This window comes from Aulostomus chinensis, chromosome 11, assembly GCF_037954235.1.
Source record: "Aulostomus chinensis isolate RoL2024-O1b breed Wild chromosome 11, RoL_Achi_v1.0, whole genome shotgun sequence".
In the NCBI taxonomy this organism is placed as follows: domain Eukaryota; kingdom Metazoa; phylum Chordata; class Actinopteri; order Syngnathiformes; family Aulostomidae; genus Aulostomus; species Aulostomus chinensis.
This window is the reverse complement of record NC_141330.1, coordinates 3,675,442-3,687,603: the sequence shown is the minus strand read 5'-3', so window position 1 is coordinate 3,687,603 and position 12,162 is coordinate 3,675,442. Positions and strand designations below refer to the sequence as shown.

The 12,162-nt window shown below is 44.0% G+C and overlaps 1 protein-coding gene across 3 annotated transcripts in view; it reads left to right on the top strand.

Moving 5' to 3' along the window:
• LOC147252884 (ubiquitin-conjugating enzyme E2 E2) overlaps positions 1-12,162 on the top strand; it is a 32,492-nt gene that overhangs the window by 18,173 nt on the left and 2,157 nt on the right. For all 3 annotated transcript variants that reach the window (XM_086217778.1, XM_086217779.1, XM_086217780.1), the window contains exons 4-5: positions 6,160-6,292; positions 11,201-11,348. In XM_086217778.1, coding sequence (XP_086073904.1) covers positions 6,160-6,292; positions 11,201-11,348 — 281 coding nt within the window. The remainder of the gene's footprint in view (positions 1-6,159; positions 6,293-11,200; positions 11,349-12,162) is intronic.

Genomic DNA, 12,162 nt, shown 5'->3' with positions numbered 1-12,162 from the left:
CATTCTATTAACAAGCGAACTCTCCTCCTAGTGGGCTCATTTTCACACTGGTATTGTGGAGTGTCTGACTTTTAAAGCTGAATGTAAATCCCACGGTTGCCCTCATTCTCAAAAAAACAATGTTATGATTAAGATGTTTTTTTTTTCCTTAATATTCATTCATTTATTTGTTTGTACTGTTGTTAATATGCTCCAGAACATCCTTGCATTCTGTCAGGTTGTGATCGTTGTACGTTTCATATTCATGTTAACAACGCACGTGCAACTAAAGTCTTAATACTTAATGCTCTTCATACTTTCTCTAATTACACGCATCCAAAATCTACACAAATGCGTTTAATATAAATGTATCCTAGAGCAGTTTGTCTGCTCTGTATGCATTCATCTGTCTGATGTCAGAGGAGTCAGAGTACACAGTGGAGTGGGACGTGGATCAGTATGTGCGCCGTCATTCAGAAGCAGGAATGACGTGGCCACGTCGCTCCAGTGTGTTCGTTCTGTAAAAGGCCTTGAGATTGTTAAAGCACATTTGTCTTAAACACACAGGACTGTTTGTTCTTACTCTTCCCTCGACTGTGGCTTTGACTCGTGCACTCTCTCTTATGTGGTTGCTTGCCGTGTTGTCATTGTTGTGTGCTGTAAAGGAAATCTGTTTGGACATCTAAAAACACGGTTCCGTGAAAACCGGAGACCCGTATTTTCTCTTGTGGTGTAAATATGATTACAGCAGATTGAATTACGTGGGACTGAAAGACACACTGATGCTTAGCTTTTTAGCACATCAGCTTATCTCACGTCTACATCTTTCATCAACTTAACCTGGGCCGTGATGACGGTGGGAATTGGCTCTAGGTGGCAATAAATGTAAGATAGGTAAGCAGAGATTAGCCTCACTCTCATGTTGCCAGATAAAGGTTATCTTTTGGCATTTGCACCAATTGGGAGATTGCCCTGTCTATGAAATAAGGCAATATGGATGATTAAATGGGCAAAAGACACCCTGGTCTCACATACTGCACTGTATCATGAGAGGGAAAGGTCATTCAATATATATGGAAATTATTACTGCTGTCTGTGATCGCAGGGCTCAGCTTCGCTGGTTTTCAGGAACTGAAAATTAAAGGTAGAATTTATGAAGTAGACCTGCTGGGGTACCGCGGTTCCCTTTCTGATTCACATGGAAACTGTTTTTGTTCATCCTCATAAACTGTTTCAACGGAGTTCCTGGGTTTCAAAGTGTCGCTTCCTCCGTCTCGTGTGCAAAGATGAGCCTTGAACGAGGCTGGTGTGAGATGCAGGTACCACAACTAATCACTACGTTCAGACTGAATCCTGCTGACTATACAAGCTAGTACTGGTACCACAGCCAGTGTAGAACCTGAACCATTTTAGTGATAAGATGCCTCACAGAGAGATGTAAGCTGCAATGACAAGTGTCTAAGAAAGAGCGCCGTGTGAATGTGTGTTTAAACACTATGTTGGTGGTCTGTGGTGGAGGAGGTAGCCCAGCTGTCAAAGTGGGTTCGTCCATGAGTGTAATCACAGAGGACAGGGCAGCGGCAAGAATCTCACAGAGACCCGCACACTAATATATCCCAGACCCTTGAAACAAATGACCCAAATACTCAGTGAATCAAGGCATTTGGCTGACAGCGCACTGCAGATGTAGCGTTGCTTTCACAGAAGTTATTATAGCCGCCGACAACAAAGCCCATAAGCAGCAATGTTACACCAGTTAACGTCATGTAGTTGTTGAGAGCAGATACATCGGCCTGCAGAAATGATTGGGATGGTGATAAGCGAGGCGTAATATTCGTCTGACCATCACTTTGTGCGGCAGGTCTGGGTGTGAGATTCTAGTGGGTTTGTCCTTAAACAGCCACGTCTGATAAGACTGCAGCTTGACCTGTGAAGGCATTAGTAGCTCTTGAAGAATTTGAAGTTGCTGCTATCCAGGAGAGTAAGGACATTTTCTATGACTGAATAATCTTCTGGTTGAATAGAAATAGTGCTTCATCTGACAAACCATCCAGACTTGTCTAATCCTCACATATTGACTCTCTACTTGGAACACTGTCAAAAAATGGAATAGTAAAGAATCATTTTTTCCTGTAGTTTACCATCGAAAATCAGCAGCAGCGCCCTCTGCTGTTTTTAGATGGTAAACTACAGGACGCTGGTGCATTCCGATCCATTGATTAGAGGATCGGCAGACAACAGCATTATTGTACCATGATATTAAGCAAGGCACAGCGATTGATACTGAAATCATATCAAAATGATGTCAAATGTTTATCTTGATTCCAATAAATACACAGTTATTTTATTACTTTTATACGCTGTCGTAGTTCTCAGTCTGACAAGACACTCTGTACTGTAGTTCTGAATATGCTCAGCTTTTGAAGGGAAAGTATCAACCTATACTTGAGCTACATCAGTGAGGGGATCCAAGGCCTGGCTTGAATTTCTTTTTGACGACTGAATTATGTGTCTTCAAGTGCCCGTTCTGTTTACCGGCGGAGGATTTCTGATCATTAACTGGCTGAGAATTGCAGACGATGAAAGAAAGTGCCCTTTGTGCTGAAGGACCCAATATGTTGGGGTTTTTTTTCCCTTGAGAATCAATCTGACGTCTCTATACTACTTACCTTGACAAGTTCCAAAATGTTTTCCTACACGTGAGAGCTAGTCCATTATGGCAGTTATAGAGCCCACTCAGCCTCGTAGGATTCAAAGGTTGGGTTTTATTTTGAAGTTACTCTGTTCGCAGCGGCACTGCAGGTGTGTGATGATGATGTAACCCTGTGTGAATCCTCATGCTCTGGTGTGTGTGTGTGTGTGTGTGTGTTACTGTTTTAACCCCTCTTATGAAAATGAGCATCCCTCATTTGAACCCACAGCAGTTGTGTACGTATTAAAATGCCGTTGCCAGCAGCCAGCATTAGAATAACTGAGTGACTGCAAGTAGACGCTGGTCTCTGTTTCCTGTTTTGCTTCCTCCACAAACATAATCTGTTGCTTGTGCGATGGTTTCTGTTCTGAGAATTCTGTTCTAAGCTCTAGTACCTGAAAGCAGCTCAAAACATAGCAAAAGTTTCATCCATTTTAACTTTGGAGGATGAATGAAACGCTGCTTGAAGAAAGTTGCTGATTTTTTTTTTAATTATTATTATTATTATTATCTAATCGCTGCAGGGCTTGATGACCCATCAATGACTGTCAATCAGATATGCAGAGTATCATGTCAGCCAGGTTCAGTAAAGCCACTGAGCCCCTGACTTTAGCCAGATTCCAGATTCCATTCTGGGTACTGACGTGACGCGGCTCAGGTTTCTCGCGAAGGCCACACAGCTCTCCAGTCGCTTCACAAACAGCCAAGCAATACTGTCAGATCATGAATGCGCTGGCTCTAAACCAGCTGCAACAAAGCACCGCATGAACGCCTGAGCCGATGGGAGGGTGGGGGTGGGGGTGGGGGGTGGGGTCTCCAAGCAACAGCCAGCGGTGGCATGCACATTCAGCTATTGACTTAGCTTTTCTGCACAGCGCTTGTGTGTGGTTGTCAGATCTCCTGCAGCAGCCTTGGTGCTGAGCAAGGACCCCTCCAAAGTCTGCTCGCTTCTATCTTTCCATCACGGACACTTATTATCATCACTACAAACTCATCAGCCTCAAAGCACGATAGCGTTTACTTCTATCAAAGATGTCTGGAAATGGAATCGCTCTTTCACCTTTGTGTCAGGGAGGCTTTTGAATAGTGAGGTTGTATTGAAAGCGTTACCTTGAGGCATGTATGACACAGAAATGTGAGTTTTACAGTGGGAGGATTGCCTGGAGCAGGGAAAAGAAAAGCTTTCTATATGGTTCTGTCAATAGTGGGATGTGCAGAGGGTAGTGTCTGGGGCTAATAACAAGTTCAGTCATCAGCCGCATTTGAAAAGATCTACACCATCCCATCGATCCATCAATCAGCTGAACATTCAGGTTAATTACAAACCAAACGGGACTTGTAATCAAAAGCTCTTTGTAGTGAGAGAGCAGATCCAGCATCGTCTGCTGCTGCCTTCACTGGTATCACGAGATTAACTTGCACTGCCCCTAATTTTTTTTAGTTGTTTTTACCCTGATGTTTCTTCACTGTTTTATGACAGAAAATATTTTATGAATACACGATACTCGGTGTGTTGATATGTTGATGTGTTGCAGCTGTTTCGTTTTGGAAAAGTCCATCCAGCGTGTTTAGAAAGTGAGGTTCAGAGAAGCGGTAACCTTTCTCACAGCCACTGAAACGTCCACGCAGTCCATTCAGTCCATTCAGCTTCATTTCTCAGTTCAGAAGGAAATCTGTCCACAATGGGGATCAGCAGGTCAAACTTTGATAAAACTCCTCATTTCAGCAAGCGACGGTGGAAATGGTACGTGGGGGGGGGGGGGGGGCAATTAGAAATATGGAGGTTAGTTTAGTAGAAGAAATTCTGTGATTGTGACTGTCCAAACAGTCAGTGAGGACATGATAAAAATACTGAATTCCTGAGCTGTAACTTCAGTTCTGTTCAATCACACAACAGAGGCGTGTAAGGGCAGCTGAAACACACGGCGGTTGGCTTCACTTTATATTGTTATGACAGCCTCTCCCAGCACAAGTAACAGCTCACTATCAGATATCAACATCTGTCTCTGTCTGCCTTTAAATTGTGGTATTTTGAGGTCATTTCCTGTGGTCTGTTCAAGTCTCCCTCTGTCGGACCAAAAATGCCAGAAGGTTAGTTTGAAATGGAAACAGAGCCCGCATTTAGAGGTTGTTTGGTGTGATTTGTCATACTCTGGTAGCCAGTTGCTCACCTGCCAAAGCAAACAGAAACCAATATTGCTATCATACACTTTTGATTTAACAAAAAACCTGTAATGTGACATACTGTCTGACAGCCATGTCTTTTGTACTGCTCCTCAGGCACATGTGGGGATCCACAATACAGTGCAACTGTACAATTATTGTGCACACAAAAAGATAGTATGTATCTCCCTTTTTGGATCGCATCTTTTCCTTTTTTTTTTTTCCTCACTCACTGAAAAAAAACAACAACATGTTTTGTACCTTAAACAACAGAATTCTAGATAGGCAAATTTCTTATCAGCAGTATTCCCCAGAGACAAAGTAATCATAATTAGCTCATTAAAGAAGGCTTAAGAGGGGGCAGTGTGAAGAGGTGGCAAAGTAGATTAGTGCAAATTTGCATGTGTTGACACTGAAGGAGGAAGGAAATGTCTAATTTCTATTTGTGGAGAGTGATCTATCGTCCAGGGCCTGCGTTGAGCCAGATGCTGCTTTTAACTGGGAGCTGTTTGAGGTTATTACGCAGTCAGGAAATCTCTCAGATTGTTGGTTTATGTCTAAATAAAAATGAAGGGTGATACTACAGCCTTGAGGGAAGGCAAATACTGTGCGGAGTGGTTCACATACACTCTTTGTAAGCGCATCTGCCAGCAGCTAAGGGTTGGCATTGAACACTATCCCTGGTAATTACATGAAATCGGAGGGATTGTTCATTGTCCCAGGCTTTGTGATCCGGACATTGTCCTAGTCTCTCTCTGGCACTGGGCCAGCTCAGGGTCTTATCACAAACAACAGTGGGGGAGGGAGCCCTTAATATGGAAATGGCATTAATTACTGGCCTATACAACAGATGTGACCGTCAGCCTCCACTCAGCATAAATACTCATCTCATGAAAAAAACAATACAAAATCATTTTCCACAGGACGGACAAAAGCCTTTTCTACAGAAGCTGTTTCGGTTGAAGATCTTGGTTCAGCCGTCGTTTCGCTGAATGCTCTGTTAACTGCTTACATGGGTTCATGTGTGTGAGCCTCAGTGGCTTCAGCAACACAAGTCCCCGTAGTGGGTAATCTAATCTTCTAATCTAAATCTTGAAAGATGATCTAAATTCCTTCTAAAATAGCACTGGCATTAAAAGCCCTGAAACCTCCATCGCAATCCCCAAATCCACATCATTACCTTGTCAGAAGCGAGCACTTACGCCTCAGCTGCTCTCTTCCCCCAAATCTCTGTCTGCCCCGCCGGCGGTTTGAACACCAGGTTGTGGATTCTAATACTCTCTGCTGATTAACATATTAACACGTCTCTTGTTTCAATTTTCCAGCGCTGGCCCCAAAGGAGACAACATCTATGAGTGGAGGTCAACCATCCTGGGACCACCGGGCTCTGTGTACGAGGGAGGGGTGTTCTTCTTGGACATCGCCTTCACGCCAGACTACCCCTTTAAACCCCCCAAGGTCAGCAAGCTGTTACTGTTGCAATGTAGCTTCTTGTACAAGCTCTGGAAAGTGTGGAGGATAGTTCTGAGTCGCTTCCTGAGGTGGATCCATTTGTGGGTGTAGCTGCCATATTTTCTTTCATCAGTAACACGTGATCGCCTAAAATTTTAGAATTTTCATATATATATATATATATATATATATATATATATATATATATATATATATATATATATATATAATAACAATTTGCACGGTCACACCTTCAGGGCTGTCGGTGAGTCATAAGCATGGATGCTGTGTAGTGACAGAACGTTTGATTCGTACCATCCACGTACATCAGTCCAGCTGAATCAGGTGCTGCAGCCCAGAGAAGTTGAATCATTTCCTGAGAAATGCAACCTAATGTCATGCTGCAGCAGCCAATCCCACAAGCTGAAGATCAGGCGGGCAGATGCTCACTGGGAGACCACGCTTTACTGCGTAGCATTCTGCTGTTTCCAGAGCAACAGACAACATGGAGGAGAGATTGATCATCGCCACGATACCCTTTCCTGAGCCGCACAACCCTGCCCTAAGGGAGGACAAAGATGTAAATTGCCGTGCGATCGTATTGCCACCCGAGTTGGGATTTCTGGTGAAGGGTTATACTTCACAACAGAAGTCACACAATCTGCCACACAACTGCCACGGTGGCTGATTCAGTCTGAGACCAGCCTTCGCTTGCTTTGGCCGTTGACTGAGTGCTGGAGGTCCTCTGTGGTCTCACCCTCTTTAGACTACAGAGCTACAGGGCGTCTCGTATGATGACGGAACCAAATCTGCCGATGACATCAGAGCGTATTTTGTCTCGTTAGCATCCAGCTGCCATTGTGGTTCTTGCTCAGGAGATCGTCTCGGTTTGTTGCAGCCTTCTTGCAAGTATTGAATTTCCCCCCAACCGCCAACACGCTGTATATTGTCCGCTCCTGGAAGATAAATTGGCCAAATCTGTGCTGTGTTACAGCTTAGTGTTGACAAATGATACAAATCAGTGTAAATAAAGTAAACAACAATTCAAATAGTTACAGAGCTACTTGAAAACACATACTGCATCTTTCCTGCTCAGCAGCCAATAAAGTTGTCCAATTATTTTTTCAGCTCTTTTCCAAGTCTTATTGTTTCCTCAAGGCCTGGTTGCAAAATATGTCTTGGCCTCTAACTGGTGCTGCAGCTTGGGGGGGGGGGGGGGGGTTTCCACTGAATTAGTTAAAGAGGCACAGAAAATAAACTGACTGATGGACTGTAGTAGATTTACTTTTGTGCATGTTGACGACTGCTTAATGCAGGAAACTATATCCAGCTAGGAGGACGCCAGTGTTGCTTAAAAGGAAGACTGCAGCTTTTTGACTGCTTCTTCACAGCTCGGGTTGCACGTTTCTTTTGTTTTTAGCCTGATTGTAGCTTAAATTATGGGTCATGCCCATAATTTGCTGTTCAGTGCTCGGGCCTCTGAAAGACTCCTTTGCTTGTTTTCATGTGGAGTTGTCTGCAGAGTGTTTTAAGGATGTTGAGTGGATGTCATTACTGAGCATGCTGACTGTCAGGGCCAATCTCCCTTTAGTTTGCCATGCACCCAATCACCCTCTCACTTGGCTCTTGTTCTCCCTCTCTGTTACGAGCACCCCTGCCCATGCTCGCTCTCTCTCGTCTCTCCCTCTTTCTTATTCTTTGTGCGGGGTTACTCCCAGCTCTGTGTTTGACAGCAGACTCAAACAAATCCGGCCCAGATTTCTGTAGCCAGAGGGGCTTGAGTGTTTCCGCCCCCCCCCCCCCCCCTCAATGCCTCCTACCCCTCCACACTGATCTGCAGCCAACCCCCCCCCCCCCCCCTCACTCACTCTCTCACACACACACACTTTCACCACCTCTTTGGCCCATAGCTGCTGTACACTCCCTCACTATAGAAATGCACTCAGACCTCAGCCTTGGGAATTTTGGAACTGGAACCCATCTTGCTTTTAAAATCTCCAGACACCAAAAGAAAAAGAGGAGCCCACTCTGGATGTGACAAGGCTGCCAGGTGGAGACCTTTCTACTCTGACCTGCAGCCAGGAGAGGAGCGGGGGGGGGGGCGTCTGAGGAGGGTAGGGGTTGGTTATTTATAACGTCCTGCTCTGTGGAATTTTGGGGAATGCCAAGGCTCATTAGAGGTTTCCTCTGAGGGGTCAGGGTCAGACGGGCCAGATGTTGGTGATTGGAGCTACGGGGCAAACCGTGGTGTCAGGTGTCAGAACCAAACAGATGTCATGCTCAAAACTCAGCCGCATAAACAAGTTGTTTGCTTGTCGAGTGTATTTGAGTAGTTTCAGCACAAAGCCAAGCAACTTTAGAGGCTACATGTTGTGTCACTGTTTGAGGCAGTGTTTTGTTGTGAGGAGCCTGTTCACTGTGACAAGTGAAGGAATTAATTTACACTTGGGTGTTGGAGAATGAGGCCAATAATAGAAGCGGCAACTGAAATGCTGCTTTCAGATAACCTAGTTTTGACACTATGCTGCCCTCTGTTGGTCAGTCGTGTTGTGCAAAGTCTAACAAAATGGAGTAAATGTTCTTTTCAGTCCATCAAAAAACAGTAAAACAAAACTGACTGCAATAAAATACTGTCCCAGCAGAGATACGATGCGTTTCTGGAACACTGAACATCCTGCAGGAGTGACGAATGGTGCTAAATGGTCCTCAGTTGTGCAGTGGAGCCGGTCTGTTATGGAGATACTGCTACATTAGCTGATGTGAGAAAAGGAGGCTCCGTCCTCCATGACTCAACCGTCATCAGTTGTAAGTGTCTCAACCTGGCAATCTGGAAGCAAACAGAAATTAGAACTCATCTCTTCAAGTCGGGCTTAATGCTGCTCCCTCCTCCGTGAGTCACAGCCGTCTCCTCCGTGTTGTTTATCTCTTCCACCTTTATTGGCATGTTATTATCTCAGGCTTTTTATTGCAGGTCTGTGTCTTCATGTGGCGTATTGTCTTTCTTCTGCAGACCAGTGGTGCCAGCCATTGACCTTATTATTATTTATAATGTTTGTTAGTTTAAAATTTCAGCCACAATTTCATTATTTTTTAATGAATCAGGACAAGAAGATTGAAAATCGAACAAAAAAAAATTATGTTACAGTTCAAAAAGGTGGTGCCCCTGAGGGAGTAGAAGTAATATTTGGGTCAACGTTTCAGCCAAATACAAAACTTTTAAATGTTTAAATTTAATTCATTCATTCATTCAACTTTATGTGGTTTAAGATTAACCAGAGTGCAAAGAAGCCGCAAAGGGCATGAAATGTACACACATACGTGTAAAATGTGTGCACCTACTGTAGTACAAATGGGAGTATAAGTATGAATATTACAATAATAATTTAAATGAATATGAGCAGATGTTAGAGACAAAAACTGTAGAATAATCACTGTTTTTGATGCAAATGACTGTGATGTCCCTCTGAGGGACGGGGACGCGATGGAATACATGGTCGGAAACAGAAACTCTGCTGTTAATCCCTATACTACAGGTTCATGGTGTAATCCAGAGTCCATCCACCAGCAATTAATCTGCAGTGATGCTGATTATTAACTGTTGTCACGATAGTCCCACTCTGTTTGCAGTAACCAATTAATCTGATGATCTGCAGCCCTGTGTATCCAATATTGAATATACTCATTATTCCAGTTTAAACCTCAAGGGAAGAAAAAGGATGTTTTAATGTTGTTCCCTCACAATCTCTCACCCCCTCAAAATAAAAGAAAAAAACCCCACGTGTTCTTTACACCCTCCAGTGGAGCCAGTCACACCGTCCATGGAGCTTCAAAGACCCCCTCAGTTACATATTTGATTGGAATTCTGTTTTAATTATGTCATGTTGGAGGGTTATGTGTGCTTGTGGAAGTTTGTCAGCCATGCTAGCACGTATAAAAGATACTACTGCACTTAAGATGCGCTACATTATTCATGTCAAATTGACGACATTATTAGCGTTGGTGGGGTGAAAAAAGAAAACGGCAGCGTATCCCATCTCAAGGAATCAGCTTCTGTTTTGACTCTGGATGATGAAAGCCACACAGGCCGGTGGGGGTGGGGCTGAAATAGAGCTGGGTTGGTTTTTCTCTCTGCTAGAATGTGGGAAGTTGGATGTTCTAGAGTTCAACATCCCTCCACAGTCCTAAAACCTGGAAGTAAGTTAGCGTTGTTGAACGGCGCCTCACGTTCACTGGCCACTCAGCGGAGAGCCTGGAATCACAGCCTGTGTCAGCTGCTGGGTTGTGTTGGTGCTGCAGAAGTCGTGAAGGTGTCGTTCGTTTGATCCTGCTCAACAAGATATTGGAGTCTCACAAACTTGTTCGCCACAGAGCTGTTTTACTGCAATAATCCAAGAGCCATTGTAACAAGCCCTCTGGCGTTTGGCCGAGGGAACCCATGACGATGTTAATTGCGTGTCGGCCTCCAAAAATGCGTCATCCCTGCAGGACTCTATTCTTCGCTGGGTCATACAATTGTCTCACTGGAACACACAGGAACAATATTAGCACTAGAATAGCTCTGTTCCTGGAAGTCCACCAAGGACACGGTCACAATATCTGTGAAGTCGCTCTCCTATTCAAGGTCAGTCAGGCAAATGTGATGCATTGAGTGTTCGGTTCTTGGCTGAAAAGGTCACCAGCTGCATGTCATTCTTAATAAACTGTGACATTAACGTGGATATTGACTGAAGATGGAGGCGTCCAACACTCGCTTTCATGCTCAAGTTTTCAATAAAGAGTGTGGTAGGGAGGAACACGGCGGTCTGGCTCTCTCCACGTTCTGCTTGAACACCGTATTCAAACACGTGCTGAGAGTCCGTGTTTTTCCCGGTGATTAACCGCCACACATCTAAATCTGAGTCTTTGTGCGTGCAGGTAACGTTTCGCACGAGGATCTATCACTGCAACATCAACAGTCAGGGGGTGATCTGTCTGGACATCCTGAAGGACAACTGGAGCCCCGCCCTCACCATCTCCAAGGTGCTGCTGTCCATCTGCTCCCTGCTCACAGACTGTAACCCAGGTAAGATGGCGCCACCACTGCTCTAGGCTCGGATCATCGACGGCAATTTTTCTGCCGGCAATTTATATTTGAGACGAGGGGAAGCCAGCCTGGTAGATGAGGAATGTGTCACACAGATTCTCTGTGTTTGCTGCTGCTGACCTGGAGTCTTTGCTTTTAATGTAATTAACTGCTCACTGATGCAGCTGAATATGAAACCGTGTCATCCAGGCTGCTGAATAAACTGAACACTTTGAAACCCACAGCAGCATTTCAGTGAATGGCTTAATGAGCGGGAACGTAATAAAACCCTCTATTATAAATCCTAATTAGATGGTGGAGGGAAGATTTCCTGACTGCTCATTTAAAAAAAATATATCTGTTTAACCTTTTATTATGATTGCAACAATAGAAAAAAAATACACATACAGAACAGGAAGAGCAGACAGGTTCATGTGGGAATACTTTGTAGTTTTGTGATTCTGTTTAGCATCGTTGGATCCAGGCCTCTGATCAGAACCGTCGTGAATGATTCTTGACGTACGAATAGCAAGAAAACACACACAAACCAATCAAGATCACAAAGACACACAATTGTATCATTTGCTCTCCATCATCGTCCCACGAGCAGTGAATGATTTCAAAGTTAAACCGCATCACAGTATTTCACGGTATTTTTGATACTTCAGATATGAAACTGACATTTTACGGTTTTGTGAGCGGTGCAGTTGACGTCAAATATTTAACAATACCAATGAAATTGGCTAAACAAACAAATTAGAATAAGAATTTGGTTCACGCCTGAAAAATTTAGTGAAATGTGAACCAAAAAAAT